The sequence below is a fragment of the Coregonus lavaretus genome (assembly GCF_964263955.1).
Source record: "Coregonus lavaretus genome assembly, contig: HAP1_SCAFFOLD_123, whole genome shotgun sequence".
NCBI lineage: Eukaryota > Metazoa > Chordata > Actinopteri > Salmoniformes > Salmonidae > Coregonus > Coregonus lavaretus.
Window position 1 is genome coordinate 373,133 of NW_028165834.1, and position 27,038 is coordinate 400,170.

A 27,038-nucleotide genomic window follows, 5' to 3' on the forward strand; every position below is an offset into this window, starting at 1 on the left:
TAATCTGTCACAAACATCCAGCTCTGGGCTGAGGCCTGACCCGGAGGACCACTCCCACCACTTCTACCCCCGTCTTACCGTGTCCACGTCATGAGTGCCTGAGAGAGAGAGACAGAGAAAGAGGTAAAAGAGCGAGTTAAATGGATGGTTCAAAAGAATTGGAAGAGTATTTCAGTGCGTAAAGCCAAAAGACTAGTTTTGAGTTCCATTAGACAAGGCTTGACTTGAAAAACAATAGGAGGGAATCCATGCTCATAAAATGTCTGGTTAAAGTTAGAATCTCACGAGACATACATCTCATACACACCTCTGGTGTCACTAAACTAATGAGAAACTTCAACAGGCTTGACTCTATCAACACCTGGGCGATTCATTTCTTGGCTTTAGTGAGGATAGGTAGACGGAGCTGTGAGCGTCACGAGAGAGAGAGAGAGAGAGAGAGAAAGAGAGAGAGAGAATAATTGAATATATCAAACTAATGATTCTTCATAAACCAATATTTGACACTTTTGGACAAATTGTACTGCAATAAATACAGGACTTAACATATGCTCTGCGACAGACTGCTGTCTTAGGAAACATATGGGAAGTATTGTACGTTATCATAGTAAAATAAGGCCATGTCTAGGCTACTCAAACACTGAACCTAATTTGGTTGTGTTGGATGTGACTAGCTGACCTAAGCCAAGATCCCCAGCAGGGCACAGATTGGCTGAGACAAAGAGGGGTGCTTTCCTGGGGGGGGCCCTGTCCTAATTAAGGAGTTCCCGCTCATTTAGAGGGGCCAGCCAAGGCATGCCGCCTCCCACGCAGCCCACGTCACAACACATCTATCTCAGGGGGAACAGAGGATGCTCTGTTTAAACACACATAGCCGTTATGTGTTGGGCTAAGGCCTGACTCCCCCCGTGCTTCAGGAGCATATGGTCCCTCCCCTGGGGAAGAGTCACTCGTTTGAACACAAAAGGGACATGAAGTAAATCAATAGAGACACTCAGGCCTCAATGGTAACCAATAGGGTGGCAGAATTTGATCACTTGCAAGTTGCAATGAGGAAATAATATTAGGTCTGTTCCTCAAAGATAAGGCACCATGGTACTTGGGGTCAATTCCATTTCAGTCCAGTCATTTCAGGAGTCATTCAGCATTGAAATACCAATTAAATGGAAAAATCCTCACTTAAAATAAACTGCTATTTTAAATTCTTGAACAGGGGTTTCAAAAGATCTCTTGTATTGTGAGTGAACTGAAATGGATTTCAAGACCCCAACCCGGATGGGCACATTAACAACAGCATATTATAATATCACAAGAAATAACACTCAGTATATAGCCTACATTATCATCATTTAGTAATAACTGTGCAACAATGTGGTTACCGGGCATCATCACGTTGGCAGATACACCTGTTGAGTCTGCCGCCTGTAGCCTTTTAAAGGTTAGCCTAAAACCTCATCCAAATGTTTTAATGTCTGCTAAAATGTAACATCCCTTTAAAGGTGTCATGGTGGGGGTGGGAGGATGGGAGAGTGGCAGGAGTGTGCGCATTGTATGAAAGAGAGCTGCTTAGCAACATGGCCCAGGGTTGCCAGGCTGCAGCGGTTTAAAGAATGTCCCTTAAAGAATGCCAAGACAGAGCCAGAGCTGGAATAATTTAGTCCTTTGTGCACAAAGGAAGACCCGGGGAAGAGGGGTGTCTGACTAACGGTCCCCAACAATACAACTGCCAGTTGCACTCTGGATCACCTCCGCTGCAGCCGTTGTTGGGTTGGTGCTCTGAGCGCCCGGCCGCCTGTACACAGCCGCACACACAGGAGGAGACTGGGTTGTGTTCTCTAGGTGACGAGCCTCTCTAAGCAGGCCTGGGTGAGTAACAGTCCTCCTGATGGGATGCAGAACATGCAGTGGAGGATGCCTTAGCTTAGCATCTCTCACCGTATGTTCTCCCAAGGACTCATGATGACCTAGCTACCTGTTAAGGAGAGAGATGGATGGCAGAGATTTGAAAAAGACTTTGGCCACAAATAGAGCAGGGAGAGAGGCTTTCAGTGTCTCTCTCTCTTCATCACCCCAGAGGCTCGCAGAAGCTGCTTCAGACATGCAGATAATACAATGTCGGCTAAAAACCAAAACGCCATTACAGAAACGTTATGTCATGTAGCCTACAACCTTTTCCTCTGAATAATGTAGCTCATTTGCATAACTATCAAACTGTGTGGCCTATGATGTCATGCCTTGTTCGACAGCCGCCAGGCTCAACTGCCGTTTGATTCGATATGGCATCTTTCAAACATCAGCCCAACAGTCCAGAGTCCCCCATCCTAGTATTGGCGGTGCATTCATTGATTAAAGCACTGAAGCAGTAGGCTTATGAATATGTAACACAGGGCTTTGGGCTGGGAGGACAGCGGTGTGTGGGATGGGGGGGGTCTGGGTGTTCCCTCCTTGGTTCTGGTGTTGGTGGGGAAGGGGGGGGGGGGGGGCTGCTGTCTGCAGAGTTGAATTATTTCCAAAGAAAAGGAAGGGTTAGACTAGTTCAGCACTGTCTGGGAGGGATGGAGGGGGCGGAAGGCTTTGCTGCCATTAGCCAGGGCAACAGATGTCTTCTGGAACCACAGGGGAACGAGAGCAACTTCTGGTCCTCCCTCTCTCTCTCTCCCTCCCTCTCTCTCTCTCTCTCCCGCTCCGCGTAGCACACTCAATGGAGCCCGCTGCTTCCACCCCACCAGACACGTGACTTCTTCATCCTAAAAAAAATCACAACATTGTCCCTTCCCCATCTCATCAGCAACACATCACTCATACTCCACCACCCAGCCAGTAAGAATGTTTCTAGTATCCTTCATCTCAGTGGGCCAGTTTTTCCAGTCATGCTCGTCCAAAATGTATTTTGAATGAGAGCAATAAACAAATAATTTACCTGAATTTTAAAACCAAACTATTATCAAACTGGCCAAGTCTCCAATAGTCTCTTAGAATTTAGAACTAGGCCTAAACCGTAGACATGAAGCTTAGTTTGATTCTCATTCACCTTCGGAGAGATTATTCTCCTCAGCGAAAGTAAGAGCAAACAACTGTACTCCACAATAACCTAATTGGCCTAATTGGCTGAGTGAAAAGAAAGAAGCCTGTACAGAATAATAACCTACAACACAAGGCCAAATCTACACAGGAGTTGCTTACCAAGAATACAGTGAATGTTCCTGTGGCCGAGTTACAGTTTTGACTTAAATCTATTTGAAAATCTATGGCAAGACCTGAAAATGGTTGTCTAGCAATGATCAACAACCTATTTGACAGAGCTTGAAGAATTCTGAAAATATTAAATGGGCAAATGTTGGACAATCCAGGTGTGGAAAGCTCAGAGACTTACCTAGAAAGACTCACAGCTGTAATCACTGCCAAAGGTGCTTCTACAAAATATTGACTCAGGGGTGTTAATACTTCTGTAAATGAGATCTCTTTATTTCATTTTCAATAAATGTGTAAACTTTTCTAAAAACGTGCTTTCACTTTGTCATTATGGGATATCGTGTGTAGATGGGTGAGATTTTTTTTGTATATTTAATCCATTTTGAATTCAGGCTGTAACAACAACATTTGGAATAAGTCAAGGAGTATGAATACTGTCTGAAGGCCTTGTATCTAGGTCAAATTCAGACTATCCTAATAGATTATCATTTTCAGTATGAAGTGTAGCATAACCTCCTCATGATTTTTATTTTTCACAAAACTAGAATAAACTAAATGGTGAAACAAAAGTGTGCACAGTCAGTGTCTTATAACATACATCCTCTCGTGCTAAAAGGCCCTTAAAGAGGCTGTGAAAAGGAATTGCCCCAAAGCCCTGTGAGAAAGAGCAACCTGTCACACAGGTGCGGTGAGACAATGTGTTCAAAGGTGACCACTCCACTGGTGAAGAGACGTGCCCTTGATCAAACATAAATCACCACACATTCCAAGGAAAAATAACACATGAAGGCCTAATTGGGTACAGCTAAATACTAACATTTTCCATGTCATTACAAATGCTCATGGCAACTTGTTTTCTTCCGACTGTTATAGATCTGTCAGAAGACATTTGACATAAGCCTATTGAAATTCTGCATTGAAACAGACAACATGGTTTGATGGGAAGGCTAGCCTAAATAGTTAGGCTTAATATCTCCACTTACCCCTAACCTCAGGAGAACATCCAACGGCCAAACAAAGCAAACCTCCTTAGTAAAATGTCCTTAAGGAAATAACTTGGTTCATTCCAGCATTAGAGAAAGCCTTCAGAAGTTCATAGATCCCTGCTCTCAACAGATGTGAGCAAAACATTTAGTATTTCACATTCCACACGCTTCCTACTCTTCAAACCCAAAATCCAAGGATAGTGTGTTTACCATAAGGCACTGTTTTTTCCAAGCCAGCCAGGCAGGTTGAACAATGAGTTGCTCAACAGATGGAGCTACAATGTCGACCATTCCTCGGTTAGACACTGGCTGCCTGGCTCCACCAATGGGAGTGCAGTGACCTCACAATGAGACACACAAACGCAGGCGGGCAGATGCATATGAACTCAGTCTCCTCAAGGCACGCGTACACAGAGACACACACACACACACACACACACACACAAACACACACACACAGCCCGTCACTCTGAAAAGGTCTTCCCCTGTGTGACTAATGAATCAACGAGGGGGTACATGGTCAATAATAGAGGCAAACAAAGGGAGCCATGCAGGCAGCTGCAACATGAGGCCAGCGCTACTAGAACACAGGCCTGGAGTGAGGAACACCTGGCTAGCTGGGGAACTACAGCCACTCTAACCCCTTTGTTTTTGGCTTGGGGTGAGGGTCAGGGTTACACACTTCTTATTGAGGTAAATCATGTTAAAAGCACTGCATGTCCTTACAGAGAATGCGAGAGGAGAGAGTCGCAGTGGGGTGAAAGGGGATAGGATGTGCATGTAGAGTCGGCCGGGGGACACACATCAAAAGCTTTATGCCTAAATAAGTATGAAAAGGGGGATCTCTTTATTGTTGCGGGCGTCACACTTTAAGGGAAATTACTTGGAAGCACAAATAATGAGTTTAGTTCCTAAACTTTCAGTTGGGATAAACACTGCATGTATTTAGGCAAGAGAAAACAAAGGCTAGTTTAAATGGAGTTGGTGGCGCTGGACAGAACTTTTTTTTATAAACAAAAGTAAAATGCTCCCAACTGTGACTTGTTTATCAGACACTCACATAAATCACTGTTGGGACTGTGAGCATACCAGAGTTGTGTTTTAGCACTTTCAATATTACCTTGGCTGTGTAATAGAACCACAGCAGCTGAGGAGAGCAGAGTAGCCTGGGCAGCTGTTTGAGGGCTGGAGGCAAAATAGTAAGGCTGACCCATGGTACTGTATAACATAGTCTAATAACACAGTAGACCAGGGATCTTCAACTAGATTCAGCCGTGGGCCATTCTTTTCTTGAGCGGATGGTCGGGGGGCCAGAACTTAATTACAAATCATTTGTAGACTGCAAATTGACCACAAGAAGTCCAAACAGATATAATGTTAGGCTAAAACGTAATCATTTCAAACCTTGCTTACATTTGTATACGATCAAATTCAGCCCGCGGTCCGCCAATTGGGGAACCCTGCAGTAGCCCATTGACTGTCAGCTGCCAGCCACTCTCAGTTACAGTGGCTTAGAGACCATCTACCCCCGGGCTTAAACTAAACAGGTGTCTTAGAGACAACTGCTGGAGGTCCACCAACATACTGTATAACATAGTCTAATAACACAGCAGCCCATTGACCATCAGCCACTCTCTGTTACAGTGGCTTACAGACCCTCTGCCCCCTGGGCTTAAAGTAAACAGGTGTCTTTGCGACAACTGCTGGGACCACCTATACCCCAATTTGCATTCTCAAACAGCCACAAATTGCTGGCATTCCTCAAAATGCCAGCAGGTCTTCAACACAGCATTCCAAACACCACACAGTTTCAAAGGTTAGACAAAGATTTGGTTTCAATTGTTTTTTCAATCAGGAATAGGCCTAGCACAATAGGCCTGAACTATGCAAATGACGGTTAAAAAAGCAAGTAGTGAAGTAGAGTGTGGGGGACACTTTCACTAGAAGACCCTGCGCTACCAGTGTCAAAGGGAGCAGAATGGCCACTGTCATAGAATTAGGAATTAGAATAGTCATTTAATAGGATCTCTATGGCCACTGTCATAGAATTAGGAATTAGAATAGTCATTTAATAGGATCTCTATGGCCACTGTCATATAATTAGGAATTAGAAGTCATTTAATAGGATCTCTATGGCCACTGTCATAGAATTAGGATAGTAATTTAATAGGATTTCTATGGCCACTGTGCTCTCTCTGACCTTATATTTGACCCCGCTGGCCTTTAAGATACAAGGGCCACGTCACCACTGACCTCCAGCCATCTCAGTCAACATACACTGTCACAAAACAGGAGGAAAGTTCAGGAAATGTTTAGAAAATTATTTTGCCCTAATAACAGGTTTAATCATTTTGTCCCTTTAATGACTTTTGACCACTGACCAGTAACAGCTGCTACTGACAGGCTTCAGCCTTGGCAGAGAGGACCAGGTCGGTGAGGAGCAGCAGCAGGAGTGTTGTGGTCCATGGGGCCAGGGTGAGGACCTGGAGGCAGGCAGGAGAAAGGGAGAGACCCTCATGGGACGGGGCCAGCTGTTGGGCCAAGCAAACCCATTGCCCAGGCCTGACAACTCCCCCGTCAGCCTGCCCCATTGTGAATGGTGGCTTGGCGGCTTCTGTTAAAAACATCAAATATTTGACGAGGCCTCCATGCTCATGTCTGGGATGCAGGGGCCCTCTCTCTTACAGCTGAATGGACAAGATGAGACAGTGGGACACGTGCAGGCTGGCCTGGGTAACACACACGGAGCCTGTTTTGATCAAGCTCGCTAAATGTCTTATTTAAAATGCACAAGAAATTCACTCACCAGTGGTAGGTAGCTAAGTTAGCTACATTAGAATCAGCAGCACTTATTTGGTGGTCCTTACATGCTCCTCTGATGCTCTAGTCTACAGTGACAACAGCTGTTGGGCGTGGCATTCGACACAAAGTTGGCTAACTAAAATTACTAATAATTGACAGCTACAAAATGATAACGTTTGTAGGTTAACGTTACCTAACTAGTTAGCTAGCATTGACAGGATGACAGACTGCCTGCAGCAATGCTGATTCCTTTTGAAGTTCGACGTGCAACTCATACTAAAATCATGATACAGTCAGAACCACCAGTAACATCGTCCAAGCTAGCTACATACAAACGTCTAGTCAACTTTATGGCACTTGTATATGTGGCCCAAACTTGGAACATTTCTTATCATGAAACAAACCTTTGTCATGATGCAGTTCAGCTGCTGATGCTTGACATAAACATCCGGCTCGAGTTGTCTGGGAGGAAGCTAGAGCAGACAGGCTTGAGCTGGGAGCAGTGCGTGGAACAGGGTCATCTTGTGGTGAGCTGACAGAAGTACAAGGAGTCTTCACTTGAAAATAAATTAAATGGGTTAAATTATGGAAATGTCATGCAACATTTAACTTGGGGTTCTTCTACATATGTTTGTATAAATGTTATCATATTTGGAACACTTAAAATACAATATCTCCATAATGTTTCTTAGGCTCAGATTAATTTGACATTCAACAGACATTCGATTTATTTACAGCCACACATTTATTTCACACAATCGAGAAGACTGAACAATATGTCAAAGGGATACAAAACTACCCCACACAATTTGTAAATTACTTAGGATTTTATTCAATGGAAAAAAGACCTTCAGGAAAATACAATAATTCCCATAATACACAGAGGACATAAATTAGAGTAGCATGGTAGAAACACTTGAGGAAAACATGTCACCTGGCACCTGGGCAGCAGAGAACATTGTCACAACGTTGTTGCAACGTTGCCACAGCCAAGGGCACACGTGTGTTATCCAGGAAAATCAGTGATTCAAACTCAGAATTGTGTAATTTTTGAAAAGTGATTGAACGGAGGTCAAGGGTTATTCCTGTACATGAACCTCCAAATGATACAAAAGCTAAAAAAAAGGGAGGATTGCCCTAAAATAAACCATAAATATTTATATTGATGCACATTGGTTTAAAAAAACATTGCCTCTGTAAACATTTAACGTAATGTGTGCATTACAATTTTTTTAAACCACTGCAGTCGCATAATTATCATAAGGGTAATAAAAATTACAGAAACAAACTAAATCTAGGAGTTAAAAATGTTGCTTTTATCGATACTTTCTGTAGTGGTTTGTAACACTTAAAATGTGACTTTTGCCATCTTGGCATGCACCGCTTTTCACAGATTTGCAGAGAGGAAAAAGCATCTCATTTCTATATTATTACAGCGTTTCGTTCTTTAGAGAGGCCTGGATTCATCTCACCCAAACAGGATGTGACAGTCCACTGTAAGAGGGTCAAGCGTTGTAGGGACATGTAACCATATGACCTTATGATTTACATTCTTTAAAAAAAGTTTGTCCATACACACATACAAAGAATCTAACCAGGGTGCCAGTCTATCTCAGAAGACAAGGACAGTGGAGCTCCTTGCTGCTGCTACAGACTGGCACCCAGGCTAACCAGGAAACATGACAAAACAAGTGCAGTCCCATTTTTCACTAGTTGGATCAAGAGGAGAGAGGAAAACAAAAGAAATAAAACCAGGAGCTGCTGGGGTTTTGAGAGGCTTCCAGGTTGTTGTCGTTTTGCAGTGGTGTGTCGCTTTAATCAATAGCATACTACTGCCTGGACTGGGACAGACTGTACAAAACAAAATGGCCGCTTCTGCCCTCAGAGTGAAGATAATAAAATAATGCAGACAAACTGAGGGGGTGAAGCTACCCGACTATGGTAGTCTGTCAGTGTTAATGAGTCCAACATCGAATTACAGCTATTTCACAAAATGTATCAAAATGGGGGACCCATGCTGCTTCATAATAGTTTTTACATTTAATAATTCAATCTCACTCAAATGTCAGATTTTTCTACATTTCCTGTAGGAGTTATGAGCAAAACCTAATGCATTTGTCACGACAGATTGTACAAGTAGGGACAAACATAAACCTGAATTCAGTGGAGGGGCCCATTAAAATGAAAAACAAAAATCAACCCGTTGGTTGCTGATACATTTGGATATGTTGTGGATTTTAAAGCTTCATCTACAAATCTTTCAGGTATATTTAATCTTGACACTTGTTCCATTGAATACCCTGGTCATCATGCTACCAAATGGTGGGTCAAAGTCACGACTCATGACCAAGACCGAGTCTACTGTACATATCAACCCATTCACAGTTTGCCCAACACGACCAAGGAGAGGCAATGTGGCATGTTAAAGTTGAGGGAGGCTGGAAAAGACCCTCAGGAGTATATGGGACTGGAAAGGCCCCTATAAGGTTGCAGTGTCCTATTAAGGGTTAAGTCGACATCTTTGATTCAACTTCTTTCTATAGTTTAACCCTGTTTTAACCCTTATCAAGAGTAAGGCCAGAGTGAAAAAGAGACCAAAGTTAGATTTTCAATGTCAAGCACGACCCATTTGAAAATGTAACCATGTGGTGGCAACGGTATGTCAGTCAGAGGAATTGATCTAAGAAACGCTCAAAACAGAAGTTGACCTGAACATGACCTGGACTAAACACAACAACAAACTACTGTATGACCTCTGACCTGTCTGGTGCTAAAAGGTTCCCTTCCTCCGCAACAGTCTCTTTCATCCTTTGTTCTTTTCCTCCCTTTCCATCCTCCTCTGTCACACACACACACATCTCTCTTCCTCCAATAGAGACACATTAACATCTACTAGTGTTTTGAATAAGTTGGGCTCAGATCCTTACTCCATGGTGGTGGTGCTGCAGGAGGTGGGGGAAGGCTCAAATATGGTTTGGGAGCGAGAGCCCAGGAAAGCTGACGACGTTGTCTGTTGTCAGAGCAGAGTGGCCAATGGGCATGATGAAAGCGCCACCATCTGACACAAACAAACACAGTCCCATCAGCCTATAGGGACCCTGTGGCCTCCCCTTCATGATTTCAGTCCGTTTATCTTGCAATTGTCTTTTCTTATTTGAGACAGGTGATTTTAAGGTATCGCGCCGCCTCAGAGCTCAGTGAAGCTCGGTACTCCAGTTGTACGTCAAGTTGAAGATCTTCATTGTCATGAGTCATCATTATGGTGGTAATAAACCGAGGGGTGCTGTCTTCATGGTGCTGGGTGGACACTACCAGCTAAGCAGGGAGGTACGGCCCAGGGTCATGAAGTAGACCTGGCTGGAACCTCCAGAGCGCACCGACGCAAAGAACACCTGCAGGACATAGACATAGAGAGAGAGTAGTATCATTATCGACATTGATGAACATCTCTAAGCAAGTAAGCAAAGTTTGTGTGTGTGTGTGTGTGTGTGTGTTGTACGCAGAACTCACCTTGTCGTTCCTTTCACACAGGAACTTGAGTCTCTGGGCTCTCTTGTGCATGAAGACCCCATCCAGGTGTCCTGTCTCCACAGACCTGATCTCTATGGCCTTCTCCCCCCAGCCCATGATCTGGTTGGACCTAATGTAGGCTACACACACAGATGGACAATCAAGTTAGTAAGAAAGTATGTGTGAGTGTTTATTGAAATGTCCTTAAATGAAAGGTATAAAACTTAGTTTCAACACAAGCCACTCCTGTGTGTGTCTTAAACATGTTTAATGTGTGTGTGTCCCAGTGTGTGAGGGTTACGTACCCACTGAGGTGGGCATCTCGCCCCACTGCAGGACCACGTCTTTGGTGATGCGTCCGTAGGTGTTGACGTAGACGCCCTCATCCTCATAACACACCAGCAGCTCAATGCCATCCGTGTTGGGCAGGATGATGATGGCATGGGACTGTATATTGGTCTGGATCTAAAGGGGCAGAGAGAGGCAGGGAGGGAGGGAGGGGGAGAGAGAGAGAGAGAGAGAGAGGGAGAGAGTTAGAGGGTAGACAGGGTGAGTGAGTTTGAGGGTGGGGGGGTGAGTTTGAGGGTGGGGGGGGTGAGTTTGAGGGTGGGGGGGGTGAGTTTGAGGGTGGAGGGGGGAAGAAGTGGGAGAGAGGGGGGAGAGAGCAAACAGTCAAAGGAAAAGGTTAGTCTCGGGTCGTATTCATTAGGAACTTAGCTGAAGAAAAAAAGTGACTGAACCAAGGAGGAACCTGTACTTGCCCAATAAGAAACACTTGTTTTCGCTTTCCGTTGAAAAATGTTTTAAATATTTTTACTACAGTGTGACCTAATGAATATGCCCCCAGATATATGGGCTGAATCGCAAACCGAAGACTTGGCCCATAATTCCTTTATCGAGTGGCCACTTGCTGTTGTGTTCGACAGTGATCACTAGAGTCTGCCAGTGTTTTGGCCAAAATGAGCATCGAGACGATAAACGCGAAGTCCCAACTGCAACTTTTCTAAATCCAATTGCGAGCGTTGTCTCCTGCGATAGTTTGACAGCTTGCTGAATGATGAAGTTGTAGACATGTTCCCAGTAGTCAGTTCGCACTTTAGCATGTTTCCAAAGCACCAATCGCTACGTTGGGTCAGCTAAACACACAGCGCAGCAGCAGACTCGATAAATGGACTGACTCGGGGCAGAGCATGCCGTTTGCTGCTTCATTAAAACTTGTTCATTGTGATCAAATGTTACTACAGTAGCTAGCTAACTTGCTTATGGAAGGAGCACTGCATTTAGTGTTGTACTAACTAGTTAGTTTGCTTCTCTTTCGTTTCCTATGAAGTGACTGGCTCAGGCTTAGCCATCAAGTTAATAATGGACTGAAGTTTGTGTACATGATCAAACTTCAGAAATACACTAAACTCCTTAGCTAGATGTAAAATCCTGTGACTAAGACCTCCTCGAAATTAAACTTTATTAAATTAAAACAAAATTATTAAATGTATTGATTTAGCTTGACTTATTCAGAAATTGTTTGAGGGGAGGAAGTAGTGACTGTTGTTGCTAGGTAACATGCTAAGATTCATGGGAAGAAGTTGCTGCCAAGGGCGCAGAGTCGGCATAGGATGCCCACTTGATAAAGAGGCTTCCGAAGGGCGCAGTGGAGCCCTCGATGATTAGCGTTTGAGATTGGCTCGATTGACTTTGGAACGCGCATATCGAGTGGTCAAAGTGTTCGGCTTGAGATTCAGCCATGGATTGGTGGAACAGAGAAAAACAGGAAGCAGAGGAACGAGACAGAAAGAGATGGATAATAGATGGGTCTCTTACGTGTGTGGGCAGGTAGATGTCGTACACCGCCCCAGAGTCCACGTCCACGGCGTGGAAGCCGTTGCTGGAGCCGTAGATGACCTTTAACCTCTGACCCTCCTCCACCGTCAGGTCAACCAACAGGGGCTTGTGCACCAGGTCACCAAACGACTGCAGGAGGAAGACAAAGTTACAGAACGTGAATGTAAACCAATGCCATGGTGGTCCGACTACAGTCTGTGCCAGTTTACTGTACCTTGAAGGCCATGAACTTGTGGTACGGCTTGGGCGCCCATGCATAGACCTCCACAGAGTTCTTCAAGGCAAGGACCAAGAACTTGATCCTCTCATATTTCACTGAAATCAGAGAGACAAGATGTTTTTATTTCTGACCGCTCGTCAAGATTGGACTTGGACCTGCTACAGCCTTGTAACAAGTGAAAAGTGTCATTCCTGATGGTAAAGGGGGAGTGGAACGTACCGACTTTGTAGTGCACGCAGCCCTCCAGCTCTCCTACAGTGACCCAGCCCTGCTTCTTCTCAACCTCTGGGTCGTTGTGCAAAATCTTGTTCCTCAGCCATGACAGGTAGTACACACGCAACTTATTCTTCTTCCCTGTGTGTGTGTGTGTGTGTGTGTGTGTGTGTGTGTGTGTGTGAGGGAGAGAGGGAGATAGAAAAACAAGAGAAATTGAGAATGATTTGGAGTACAAGGATGAGTCAGGAGAGTGTGTCCGTGTACCTCCGTGGTCCGTACCTGATATAGTGACCAGGACATTGAGTCCCTCCAGGACGTCCATCTGTTGGATGCGCCGTCGGCTGATGAGGGGGTAGACCTTCCCCTGACCGCTACGGTCCAGCAGCATCAGACCACTCTCTGTCCCCACCAGCAAGTTGACACCTGGGGGAAGACAGGGACACACACCAGTCAGAACCCAGGGAGAGCACAGGGACACACACCAGTCAGAACCCAGGGAGAGGACAGGGACACACACACCAGTCAGAACCCAGGGAGAGGACAGGGACACACACACCAGTCAGAACCCAGGGAGAGGACAGGGACACACACCAGTCAGAACCCAGGGAGAGGACAGGGACACACACACCAGTCAGAACCCAGGGAGAGGACAGGGACACACACCAGTCAGAACCCAGGGAGAGGACAGGGACACACACACCAGTCAGAACCCAGGGAGAGGACAGGGACACACACCAGTCAGAACCCAGGGAGAGGACAGGGACACACACACCAGTCAGAACCCAGGGAGAGGACAGGGACACACACACCAGTCAGAACCCAGGGAGAGGACAGGGACACACACCAGTCAGAACCCAGGGAGAGGACAGGGACACACACACCAGTCAGAACCCAGGGAGAGGACAGGGACACACACACCAGTCAGAACCCAGGGAGAGGACAGGGACACACACCAGTCAGAACCCAGGGAGAGGACAGGGACACACACACCAGTCAGAAACCAGGGAGAGGACAGGGACACACACCAGTCAGAACCCAGGGAGAGGACAGGGACACACACCAGTCAGAACCCAGGGAGAGGCAGGTCTGCCATGATTTTCAATGAACCTATGATGGATTTCCTATCATTGTATCTATCCATTCATCCATCCAATCAGTATATCACCCATCCATCTATCAATTATATCCTTCTATCAATTCTATCCTTCTACTCATCCACCCACCCACCTCTCCCTCGCCCTCTCAGGTACATACCCCATAGTGCAGCACACAGGATCTCAGAGTTGAACCTCTTCTTGTACTTGCGGATCTCCGGCGTGTCGCTCTGGGGGCGTGTGTTGACCGGGTTCACATTGACCACGGAGCCCTTACGGGACGGGTCAGCCCTCAGGGCGTCCGCCAGCCGCCCGTCGTTCCCAAAGGCCGCTGTGGACACCAAAGGTCAGAGGGAGAAGGGGCGTGGCTTTGCTTTGACATTAATATCCCTTGATGATCATGCCCTGTATTACACTTCCCTGTGCCAAGCAGTGGCTTCATGTTCTATGTATAGTTCAGGGCATACTAACTCCTAGTTACTGACCCAGAGATGATTCTATTGTTTAATACATAATGGATAAGATGAGGACTTGGGAAAAGAGAGCTGATCCTAAATCAGCTGTGTAGGGTAGAGGAGGAAGAGGAGGCGACTCACCCATGTTGTTGAGGGAGCTGCCGCTGGAGGGGGAGACCTGCAGGAGGCGCGGGTCGATGAAGGGGGTGAAGGAGGAGGAAGACTTGTGTTTCTGCATGGTGTTGCTGGCCGATTGGGTCTGGCGACACAGGGCAGGAGAGTGAGAGAATAACACACACAGTGGATAGATACAATAACAATTTGTTGGGTGCTTATTTTTGTCCTGTTTCAAGTGTGTATTATACGCATGTGTGAAATGGAAATGTGTTTTTTGCATATCCCAACTCCCCCTGAGACACCCTCGGAGAGTGGGGTCACGGCCAGGGTCAGCCATTATCAGTCGTGACACTGGAGCAATTAGGGTTAGGTGCCTTGCTCAGGGGCACAGATGTTTTTTACCTTGTCGCCTCTGGGATTCGAACTAGCGACCTTTCGGTTACTGGCCCAACGGCTAGGCTACCTGCCGCCCTAAAAGATCCCCATCTACCTGTAACTCAACCTATTCTGCTACACTATCAGTATTGCCTGAGCCTATTTCTTCTTGGCTTCATACTGTAAAATATTACAATATAATTTATTGTATAATACTTTAACCCAGCAGGGGGAGCTATGGCAGCTGCAGTGATCTCAGCAATGGATCCATTTTACTGCACTCATGACTTTCTAATGGTAGACATGTTTATTGCTGGGCTAACAATAACGTCATAAGGCTGAATAGGATTTATAGTTGCCCATTAACAGTACAATAGGAAGGGCCTGCAGGCTTTACCAATCTAAAACTAAGAACCACTCAGACCTGTGTTACAGGTCATAGGGCTTCATAAAACAGTCTCTACACTGGGTTCTGTTACGATACACTGTACATCAGGACATTTCTCATCATCTGGTAATCAAACATGACATCTACTACTCTACGGACGGCAAAAACAAAACACACAAAATGCATGGGAAGATTTGACATGCAGTTATGTTGTTGGAAGCAGATACGAAAAACAAGCTTAGTGACTTAAAAGGAAACTAGAAAGTAGAACCAACATGGAAGACAAAACAAAGATGGTGTGTTCAGGAAAGAAACAGAAATTCAGAGAGAAATGGGATAAAATGTGATGAAATATGAAAAAGTCAAATTGCCAGTGTAAAGCACACAGATTTGATCAAACACCACCATCAAAACGCAGCAGTTTATCATTGGGCTAAAAGTAGCCGCGTTGTTCAGTGTCTTCCATGATAGTAGAGTTATCCTGCTAACACACACCTTTAGTTGGGTAGTAAAATCCATACCAGCTAGGGTTGTCCAAAAGCACCGCACACCAAGCATGCTAGCTACCACCCAGGCACAGCCTACTACTAAACTGCTAGAGTGAAATGGCATCAAACCACTAGGGCCATGGAGAGATGGGAGATGAAGTCCAACGAGGTGTTCCACAACCTCTCAACCCCTGACAACATGGACTATATAGACTTCACCTCCCAGCTTGCACCTGGGCAAAGTGTTTTACAAACGCTCTCTAGACTTGTAAAGCCGCTTGCTCATTGCTAAGGTCCCACACTAGGAGGCGCTAGTGTTAGAGGCAGTGCTGTGAGTAGTATTCAGAAGGTGCAGCAGCCAGCCAGCAGGGGATAGAGTAGACGGAATAGCCAGAGTAGCCATCTTAAGTGACAGGGGACAGAGCAGGAGGCAGGGGACATACCTCGATGGCAGTGAGCTTGTCCAGGGGGATCTGGGGGGACATGGCTGGGCTGACAAGGCTGGACGAGGAGGGGGAGTTGGAGATTGAAGAGGAGGTGGAAGAGGTGGGGGAGTGGTGGCTCTGCTGAATAAGGTCTGGCAGCAAGTGAATGCGGCCGGCAAAGCCGTTTTTCTCCTGGTGACCGTTACCAGGACCGTGAGGAGTGTGTGCTTGAACGGCTTGACCGTGAGCCGCACTGGGACCGGAGGAGGATGAAGAGACATTGACCGCCGGGCGTTTTTTGTCGCCCACGCTCTGTAACCAAGAACAACCTCAACTTGTATCTCATTGTTTTCCCCTAGCTAACTGTACATGATAGTGTGCTTTACCAGCAAACAAAGAGACTCAAAATAACTAAAGGAAATCAAACAAGATGATAACAACTGAAACGGGAAGTGGGTGGGGGGGGGGATATATGAGTTACATTTACTACTACTACAGACAAAAGAGGAGACATGATAACAACCAGAGGGTCTTCTGCAGTCCTACCTGTCTGATGACCAAGGTGCCATCCTTGGAGGGTGTGGTGAGGTCGTTCTCTGAGTCGTCGTGGGCCAGCAAGGTCTTCAGGGATGCAGTCTCTCCGTTACTCAGCCCTCTCCTGGTGTAAACAGTACGTCTCATATTAAAACTCCAATTATAAAAAATACATGGGACTTATATATATATATATATATATATCACACTTTTCAATTACCCAATTTACTCACCTCATTACAAGTCTTTCTATGCTATATAGTATATATTATATGATCGACTTTTCATGTTGATATAACATCAAGGTATGCCGCCCGATCCATCTGAAAGCCTTTCTTTAGGGCATTATCACTAAAGCCCAGAGTTCATAAAGCGTCAGAGAGTGCTGATTTAGGATCAGTTTTGCCTTTCAGATCATAATGAATGAGATTACATGGACGGGGGGGGGGAACCTGATCGTAGACGCTTTGTGAATACAGGCCCAGGTCAGAGTTGTTACATACCCGGCCCTGGTATCCTCTGCTCCCGAGGTGGACTCGTCTGCTGCGTCCTGGTCCACTTCTTCATCATCGTCTTCGTCGGTGGTGCCGGACTCCTCGCTGGAGGAGGAGTAGTCGGTCACCTTGTGGGGCCGCACATCCTCCACCGCCCGCAGCTCTTTGGCCAGGGCCGTCAGGTCCTGGAGGTCAGGGGTCAAATAAGGCTCTGAATATTTTCAATACTCCCTTTCCTAATGTTGTCACTGATCTAAACCATGTCAGATCCCTGACTACTAGTCTTACTGAGTGGGGGATGCATTGTCAAAGGATTGAACCGAGGCAAGGAGGGGAGAATCATTCCCCATACATTAAGGCCATAACATTAACCTCAGTTAAGAGCTAGCCAACACAGGCTGCTGAAAACAGTCAACTTATGATGTGGCAGGTGAAGACTGGACTGGTGATAGAGTAAGAGCAACTGGATTGGGATGGAGCAGGCAGGAGGCAAGAAGACAGCAGGGAGAGGGGTGGGTCAGAGGTGCATCGTCAGCCAATCACATGGCAGCCAAGGAGAGGAGGACCAATGACTGGGAGGCAAATGGAAGAGCGATGGAATTGGGCCCTGAGCTTCTCACAGGAAAACCTTCTGAAACGGTTTAACATACATGGTGCCCCAAGCAGTGTGGAAATAAGCATAGCGACAGAGCATGACATGTCATATTCTTACACACGCTTACCACGTCACCCTATACAATTCCCCCCATAATCACATCGTTGGAGTAATGGGATGCCACAGGTTGTCGTGTCATGGCCCATAGGGAACACCAAAAGATAAGACAAGGGGATAAAGTCAGTCAGTCATACAGACTCCACCACACGGTTACTGTAGCAGGCTGCAGTGCTGGCCTGGTTTCCAGCCAGTTGCAGGGACCAGTACTACAACAGGATGTGTTCACAGTCATAAGAGACAGGTTCTTACGGCTGGCCGGTTGGGTCGGGCAAAGTCCTTCTTGTCGTCAGGCTTTTTGGCAGCGTTGTCGGGGCGTTGCAGTGGGGAGCCCTCAGACTTAGACGATGCTGGAGGAGAGGATGGTAAACAAACGTCAGTGGAAGACATACACGATACTAAATGCAGTATTGTGCATCCAGTATGCTGTGTGTGTGTGTGTGTGTGTGTGTGTGTACTCACAGCGTGCTCTGAACCTCTCCCCAGAGCCGGCCTGGGAGCTGGAGTTGGAGGAGCCAGAGGAGCTGCCACTGCCGGGCCTGGGAACCAGCTTCTCCACTCGGTCCCACAGCAGACGTGGCTCCGCATTACTGGAAGACACACAACACAGGAGAGAAATGAAAAACACATACACACACACTTCCCCATAACCACCCCGCAAACAACTGAACTTATTCCAAACACCACACAGGGTTGACCACCTACCTGCCGGCGCTCCTCTGTACTGCCTGGTTGCTAGGCGGGGCAGAGGCCTGGAGAGGAGAGTCTCTGCGTGACAGCACAGGGGACCTGGACGTTGTCCTCACTGGAACCTGTGGTAGACAAGACAGACGTCCTCACACACCTGGCTACAGGAGCATACACTAACACTACCACTACAGAGCAGATCCTGGCACCGCTGTATAGCCCCAATCCCTCTTCCCAAATGTGCATTCTACCCTCCAACAACAAATGGATCATTTTATTAATTCTACAGAGAAGACATGGATATCGGTAATAAACTCAGGACCCAGATCATTATTTAATAGCTATGATCTATTATCCCCACCAAGCAGTGGTCTAAGTTCAGGGTTTCCCAAAAACGGTCCTGGGGCCTCCCATGGGTGCACGTTTTGGTTTTTGCCCTAGCACTACACAGCTGATTCAAATAACCAACTCATCATCAAGCTTTGATTATTTGAATCAGATGGGGGGGGGGGGGGGGGGGGGGGGCGTCTGTTACATTAGTGAACATGATGGGCATGCATGCTGTACACAGTGAAGTATTAGAAGAGGAACAACTCATGATGCTGTGCAGGACCATATGGTGTGTAGTTAGCCAGTGGAAGCACAGCATTGATTGAGTTAAGCTAGTTACTATAGGGACTCCAGTACCGTACACAGGGACAATTGCAGCTACAAACAGGAGTTATTCCTCGAAGATGGCTATCAATCACTGATATACTACTGAACCAGACTACTAGTCTAACCTACCTTATTGTAGATCTACACTATGCTGTGGGACATAGCCTGATAATGGTGAAGGCAAAAGCCCAAAGTGCAATCCCACTGGTGTTGGATGGGACACCCAGAGAGGCTGTAGACATGGCTATCTTGCCCCTGAGAGGGGACCACGGATGAGGGCTGGAAAAGGGGGTCCCCTGGACTGTCCTTTCTTACCCTGGGGGGCACCTCGTCGCTGGGGCCCGAGGCGGGGGGCTGGGTCGGGGGCTGGGGGTCAGTGCGTGCAGGTGATGGTGCAGCAGCAGAGGGGTGATGGTGGTGGTTGTGGGGCTCCTGGGAGCGCAGATGGAGATGTGCAAAACTAGGAACCACGGGTTCACTGAAGGAATGGGAGCGAGACACGACGGGGGGCGGGGCGACGCTGCTGCTCTTAAGAGCGGCCAGGTGGGACCACTGGACCTTCCAGACAGACAGACAGACAGAGACACACAGAGGGGAGAGAACAGGGGGGAGGTAGGGGGGAGGGGGAGAAGGTCAGACCACAGAGTGAAGGCACAGAGATGAGGATGGGCATGGCTAAAAACATATGCATATACATGTAACATATGCATATAATAGACATGCATTGCACATACACAGACGTCATGCAGTCAGACGTATACGTACAAAAGTGACAACAGAAACAGTCAAAAAGGTTCACGCACATAAACATTGAAACTTACAGAGAAGACAAATAACAGGACAACAGATAGCTAAATGGCACAGTGAGAGGGTGAGAGGGGCACAGAGATGAGTGAAGGGGAGCCAAGCAGCCAATCACATGCATCCTCCTCTGGCATCCTGGGTAATGTTTATGAACCATTTATCACACCACTGAAGGGACAACCTTTTGCTCAGGCCAATTCATGGGAGGTTCCAGAAATCCCATTCTAACCCATTATGACATATAACATCATAACAGATGAGTAGATCTACTGACATGGTGGAGCTTCTCATTGTATTGGGACCTCTACTAGCTCATCCACAGAGATGCATCATTCCATGTCTGTATGTGTGCTAGATGTCTTGCCTTGCTGTCAGATAACCTACTGTTGGGAGAGAGGTAGATGGAGGGAGATGGGGAGAGGAGGAAAGGAAGGATGAGGGGTTTACCTGTGGTTCCATGGGCCGGTGCATGGCAGGCGGGACAGACTCGGAGGAGGAGCTGCCGTTAGAGAAGGGTTCGGAGCGGGGGGGGACGGGGGGCTGCTTGGTGGGTGGGGCGGTCTGGGGGGAGCCCTGAATGTTCTTTCGGAAGCGCTCGTCGGCCTGGGAGCGCAGGACAGACAGACAAAGACAGACAGACGGAGTCAGTGAGGATCAGTGGGGTCAAGGTCGAGGCATTAACTCAAGGAGAACGAGGAAGGGTCAACACTGAAGCCGACAAGCCGACGCCTTGTTATCGACAGGGAGGGAAAGTCTGCTGACATGCACACGAGCCCACCTCAAGGCAGCTGTACACAGACAGTCAGTTAATGACATCCTCCACCTCCAGGGGAGTCATCCCAGAGAGCAGTCTTTCTCTGGGACCCAGCAGCACACATACGTTAGTGTGGGCCTCAGCTGACCACATGCATGACACCCTCTCCAGTCACTTACCTGAAGAGTACAAGGCACAGCCGCATTACAAACCATCACGCTTATTTAGTAGGTATGTGAGTCGAAGACAAGCGCTGGAACCCTGACTATATGCTTTTCATCACTGCAGCAGAGACAGCAATACAACTGGTAATTCACAAGAATATGTCAAGTACTGACAGCTTCGACTCACCACCACCAAACTTTACTGCTGAAGGCTACATCAATTGAAGCCCATTTATTTAAATATTTGTGTTACCTTCAGGTATGGCAACTCAACTGTGAATGCATATGAAAGAAAAATAGATGATTTTTCATGAAATAAATTATAACTGAAGAAAATGTACCGTGTTTTGCGTAATCAACCTATTTGGTCCTAAACGCAAAATGATGTTGACAGATACAGCTAGCAGTGCTTCAGTCTATACTTAGTATTTTTCTTGCTCAGTCCTCTCAAGATTCGGACACGTCATCCTCAGAGGTTTTAGTAGAGAAGCATCAGAGAGGCAAGCAAACACGAGAGCCAGAAGTAAAGAAACACAGCTCTGTTTTAGTTCAGTTTTAGAGAGGCGGTGGTTGTGAGCGACTGGTTTTCTTTTCTCTGACTGTCCTCTCCTCTTAGCCGAAAGGTAAAACAAAATGGTTGGCTGAGTGGTCTATTCACTAATCATTTTGTGTAGTGCCACCGAATCAGAAACAGACAACGACAATATGTGGTTCTCCAAGTACGGTAACGTTATAGACCTCCAGTTGCTTAGTCCAATATGAACAGACGTAGGCTATTTTGTGTCGCACACATTAAACGTAGTGCTACATTGGACTATGTAAGGTATTAAACCCTATTTTAAGACGATAACTGAAAGGAAAAAGAAAACCATAGTTACAACTCACACCACCAGGACTAACATAACACGCTGTGTGGAGAGAGGGCAGGCAGCTAGAATAGAAGCAGCAGGCAGCAGGAGGAGGAAGTGATGTCGTGTTGGGGTTCACCTCTCTGATTGGCTGAGGATCACCGAGAGCGTCGCTAGGCTCCGAGCGGTCTGTCTGTGGGGACTTGGGGCCGTCTGGGCCCTCGGTTTGTGGGGGTTTAGTAACGTCTGTGGACTGAGTGGCTAGGGCATCGCTATTGTCAGGGGGGGTCTTTTCTGAGTCTTTATCAACACTGTCTGGGGACAGTTTTTGAGGGGCCTTAGTAGTACTATCCTGGGACATGGTTTGTGGGGACTTTGTGGTATCCGAGGACATTCTCCGTGGGGCATTAGCAGTAACATTGTCCAGGAACTGGGTTTGTGGGGACCTAGTGTTATCGGAGGACGTTCTCCGTGAAGCGATAGCATTAACATTGTTGAGGAACTGGGGTTGTGGAGCTGGGGCTCGATCGCCATCGGGGCCTGGGCACGTTGTCTGAGGGGCTTTACTAGTACTGTCGGGGGACATTCTCTTGGGGTCTTTAGTCTTTTCGCAGGGCTGCGGCGGCTGTGTCTGCTGCGGGGGTTTATTGTCGTGCTGGAGGGACAGCAGGTAGGCCTGCTCCTGCTGCAGACGCTTGTGGAGACGCTCTGCCTTCCGCTGCTCCTCCAGCTCCCGCCATTTGAACTCCTGATGCAGAGTGCGCGGCTGAGTTGAGGCACATTAGACATGGGGGAAAGTGGCTAATGGCATGTATAAGCTAATGCTACCTTGGGGCAAATTCTATTAAATGAAGCACTTGTGGAGGAATTCTATTAAATGAAGACTGATTCTATAAAGATGAAGGAAGATTGATAAAGTACAACCTACAAATAAAGTCTTCCTTAAAAATGTAGATGATTTCATTTCATTACCCACAAATAAATGAATGTTACAACCTTCTTTAGCGAGTAATAGAAATCAAGTTGAGGATTGGGTGAATAGTGTGGAATGGTTCAATTTATGGGAAGCAAGATAAAATGGTGAATGCTGAGCAATAAAGAAACAAAAAGGTGAATTGTATATATATATATATATATATATATATATATATATATATTACACACACACACACACACACACACACACACAGTATCAGTCAAAAGTTTGGACATACCTACTTATTCCAGGGTTTTTCTTAATTTTTTACATTGTAGAATAATCAAAACTATGAAACAACACATAAGGAATCATGTAGTAACCAAAAAAAGTGTTAAACAAATCAAAATATATTTTATATTTGAGATTCTTCAAAATATTTACATTTTTTGTCATTTAGCAGACGCTCTTTTCCAGAGCGACTTACAGTTAGTGAGTGCATACATTTTCATACTGCCCCCCCGTGGGAATCGAACCCACAACCCTGGCGTTGCAAGCGCCATGCTCTACCAACTGAGCTACACAGGGCCCTACCAATAGCCACACTTTGCCTTGATGACAGCTTTGCACACTCTTGGCATTCTCTCAACCAGCTTCAGGAGGTAGTCACCTGGAATGCATTTCAATTAACAGGTGTGCCTTCTTAAAAGTTAATTTGTGGAATTTCTTTCCTTCTTAATGTGTTTGAGCCAATCAGTTGTGTTGTGACAAGGTAGCGGGGGTATACAAAAGATAGCCCTATTTGGTAAAAGACCAAGTCCATATTATGGCAAGAACAGCTCAAATAAGCAAAGAGAAATGACAGTCCAGCATTACTTTAAGACATGGAGGTCAGTCAACATGGCACATTTCAAGAACTTTGAAAGTTTCTTCAAGTGCAGTCGCAAAAACCATCAAGAGCTATGATGAAACTGGCTCTCATGAGGACCGCCACAGGAAAGGAAGACCCAGAGTTACCTCTGCTGCAGAGGATAAGTTCATTAGAGTTACCAGCCTCAGATTGCAGCCCAAATAAATGCTTCAGAGTTCAAGTAACAGACCCATCTCAACGTCAACTGTTCAGAGGGGACTGTGTGAATAAGGCCTTCATGGTAGAATTGCTGCAAAGAAACCACTACTAAAGGACACCAATAAGAAGAAGAGACTTGCTTGGGCCAAGAAACACGAGCAATGGACATTATACCGGTGGAATTTGTCCTTTGGTCTGGAGTCCAAATTAGAGTTTTTGGTTCCAACCGCCGTGTCTTTGTGAGACGCGGTGTGGGTGAACGGATGATCTCCGCATGTGTGGTTCCCACCATAAAGCATGGAGGAAGAGGTGTGTGTATGGTGTGTGGGTTCTTTGCTGGTGACAATGTCTATGATTTATTTAGAATTCAAACCACACTTAACCAGCATGGCTATCACAGCATTCTGCAGCGATACGCCATCCCATCTGGTTTGGGCTTAGTGGGACTATCATTTGTTTTTCAACAGGACAATGACCCAAAACACACATCCAGGCTGTGTAAGGGCTATTTGACCAAGAAGGAGAGTGATGGAGTGCTGCATCAGATGACCTGGCCTCAACAATCCCCCAACCTCAACCCAATTGAGAAGGTTTGGGATGAGTCGGACGGCAAAGTGAAGGAAATGCAGCCAACAAGAGCTCAGCATATGTGGGAACTCCTTCAAGACTGTTGGAAAAGCATTCCAGGTAAAGCTGGTTGAGAGAATGCCAAGAGTGTGCAACGCTGTCATCAAGGCAAAGGGTGGCCATTTGAAGAATCTCAAAATTTGTGAAACACTTTTTTGGTTACTACATGATTCCATATGTGTTATTTAATAGTTTTGATGTCTTCACTATTACTCTACAATGTATAAAATAGTAAAAAAATAAAGAAGAACCCTTGAATGAGTAGGTGTGTCCAAACTTTTGACTGGTACTGTGTGTGTATATATATATAACTTATTTCCTCAGGATGTGAATGTAACCAGAGAAACATAGGAACTCCATCTTCCTGTAGGGTATATCCGAATGACTCAAAGACAATCTATGTAACAGCTAATATCAACCATATATCATACAATATAGGCATTACACCTTGCCTTGATTACCATCTATGTTCTAGAAAAGAGCTTGCTCTTAATGTGCGATCCAGTCTTGAAAACAGGGGCTTTCTCAGTGGGGTGCAACATTTAGAACGTTGTCAATACAAATGTAATAGAATAGAGTTCCTGAAACCATTCCCTGTTCTACATGACAAAGACTCATGGGTGTTCTACGTAACCAATTTCTGAATGTTCTGTAACGTTCCGCCCTCCTGAACGCGCCCCTGGAGAGTAAGAGTGGTAGGATGCAGATTGCTTACCAGGAGCATGGCCTGTTCATGGAGGAGCTGCTGCTGCAGGATCTCCAGGTGCCTCTGCTCCTCCTCCAGCTGCCGACGAATGTACTCCTGTCAATCAAACACAACGGCCTCTGTGATTGGATGAAATACAGGAAGTGACAAAACTACGCAGCATGTAGGCAAACTTGAGTGCTTCATTCATTTAAAAGAGCTACCTGCTCACGGTCGCTCCTCCTCTTCTCCTCCTCCGCCCTCCGGCGCTCGTCATCCTCTTTCCGCCGTCTTTCCATCTCCTCCATGCGCCTCTTCTCCTCCTGCTCGCGGCGGCGCTGCTCGCGCTCCTGCTGCCTCCTCATCTCGCGCTCGCGTCGCTGTTGCTGTGAGGCACCAGGAGGGGGCGACAGAGAGAGAACCTCAGGGATACGACACACAGGGAGAGCTGAAATTCTAGTTGGGATTCCCTGTTCAAAGATATTATGAGATATCACTGCTACTAGGGCAATGATTGTCCATAGTAGCAGTGATCTGAATGATTTGAGGAAAACAAGAGAGGATGGGAAGTCAAATACAGGCTTTGGTGAATTTATCAAGCGAGGAGGAGAAGATAGTCCATAGATCTAGAAATATAGTACACCTTTTATCCTTGTAATGGCAGTCTTCTCTGAATGGCAGCATGGTCTGCACCACTGTGGGCTATCCAAGTTCGCCCTCTATCTACCTCTATGGGGTGATCACAGTTTCGCTCTGTCCAATCATTGCTGCAGGATCAACCTACACCCCGCCCATTTCTTTACACAAAGCAGAACTAGCCAATCGAGTTATTCAGAGCATGCAGCACCACACACTGTCCTCGTTTTGTCCAAGTACTGGGCACACCGCTAAATTCTACATACAAGTTTCACTTCAAAATCAATGAGTTCATGTTTATTAACTCTACCTCCTCCAGTCGCCTCCTCTGCTCCTTCTGTTGCTCAATGCGTTTCTGCCTCTCTGCCAGTAGTTGGCGCTTGTACTCCTCCTGCTCCCGGAGCTGCTGCTCCTGCAGGAGCTGCTGTCGGCGCAGCGCCTCGGAGCGCTCCTTGTTCTCCTGCTGCAGCCGGATGAAGTCCTTACGCAGCGTCGACTCCCCCGGCATGTTCACGATGGAGCTGCAGGGTGGACGAGCGGATACAAGGGAATAGTGATTTAGTTCAAGGGAATAGGGAGTTAGTTCATGACTTAGTTCAAGGGAATAGGGAGTTAGTTCATGACTTAGTTCAAGGGAATAGGGAGTTAGTTCATGACTTAGTTCAAGGGAATAGGGAGTTAGTTCATGACTTAGTTCAAGGGAATAGGGAGTTAGTTCATGATTTGGTTCAAGGGAATAGGGAGTTAGTTCATGATTTGGTTCAAGGGAATAGGGAGTTAGTTCATGATTTGGTTCAAGGGAATAGGGAGTTAGTTCATGACTTAGTTCAAGGGAATAGGGAGTTAGTTCATGACTTAGTTCAAGGGAATAGGGAGTTAGTTCATGACTTAGTTCAAGGGAATAGGGAGTTAGTTCATGATTTGGTTCAAGGGAATAGGGAGTTAGTTCATGATTTGGTTCAAGGGAATAGGGAGTTAGTTCATGACTTTGTTCAAGGGAATAGGGAGTTAGTTCATGATTTAGTTCAAGGGAATAGTTAGTTAGTTACTGTGTCAGATGGGTGGAGTTGTGTTTAGCGATTCCAGGTGGATGTTCGCTACACTGGTGGAAAGTGAGCCGAGCTATCCCGCTATATTGTGAATTGCCAAATGAAGTGTACATAAAGGTGCAACACTAAGACATTACCTAGGCTCTCCCTCTTGCTCTGCAGCATCCTCCTCTTCCTCCTCACTCCCGCTGTACTCATATTCAGTCTCGTCTGAAAAACAATACGTGGATAGTGTGACAAGACGTACAAACAAACATGGGCTATTCAATGTAAATGTAAAGCATGTTAAAGACCC

At 46.3% G+C, this 27,038-nt stretch overlaps 1 protein-coding gene across 1 annotated transcript in view; it reads right to left on the reverse strand.

Moving 5' to 3' along the window:
- Nucleotides 1–7,701: 7,701 nt before the first annotated feature.
- The window catches only part of LOC311115404 (mitogen-activated protein kinase kinase kinase kinase 4-like), a 47,705-nt gene continuing 28,368 nt past the window's right edge, over nt 7,702–27,038 (reverse strand). Inside the window, exons 11-31 of the mRNA XM_084190580.1 lie at nt 26,881–26,953; nt 26,005–26,215; nt 25,283–25,444; nt 25,089–25,175; nt 20,443–20,598; nt 19,507–19,749; nt 18,553–18,659; nt 18,310–18,437; nt 18,100–18,197; nt 17,145–17,320; nt 16,654–16,765; nt 16,126–16,419; nt 14,456–14,573; nt 14,020–14,190; nt 13,045–13,188; nt 12,769–12,903; nt 12,544–12,644; nt 12,309–12,458; nt 10,796–10,955; nt 10,491–10,630; nt 7,702–10,372 (exon numbers count right to left, since the gene is read on the reverse strand). Of these exons, the coding sequence (XP_084046706.1) occupies nt 10,289–10,372; nt 10,491–10,630; nt 10,796–10,955; nt 12,309–12,458; nt 12,544–12,644; nt 12,769–12,903; nt 13,045–13,188; nt 14,020–14,190; nt 14,456–14,573; nt 16,126–16,419; nt 16,654–16,765; nt 17,145–17,320; nt 18,100–18,197; nt 18,310–18,437; nt 18,553–18,659; nt 19,507–19,749; nt 20,443–20,598; nt 25,089–25,175; nt 25,283–25,444; nt 26,005–26,215; nt 26,881–26,953 (3,050 nt within the window). The 3' untranslated portion in view covers nt 7,702–10,288. The remainder of the gene's footprint in view (nt 10,373–10,490; nt 10,631–10,795; nt 10,956–12,308; nt 12,459–12,543; nt 12,645–12,768; nt 12,904–13,044; nt 13,189–14,019; nt 14,191–14,455; nt 14,574–16,125; nt 16,420–16,653; nt 16,766–17,144; nt 17,321–18,099; nt 18,198–18,309; nt 18,438–18,552; nt 18,660–19,506; nt 19,750–20,442; nt 20,599–25,088; nt 25,176–25,282; nt 25,445–26,004; nt 26,216–26,880; nt 26,954–27,038) is intronic.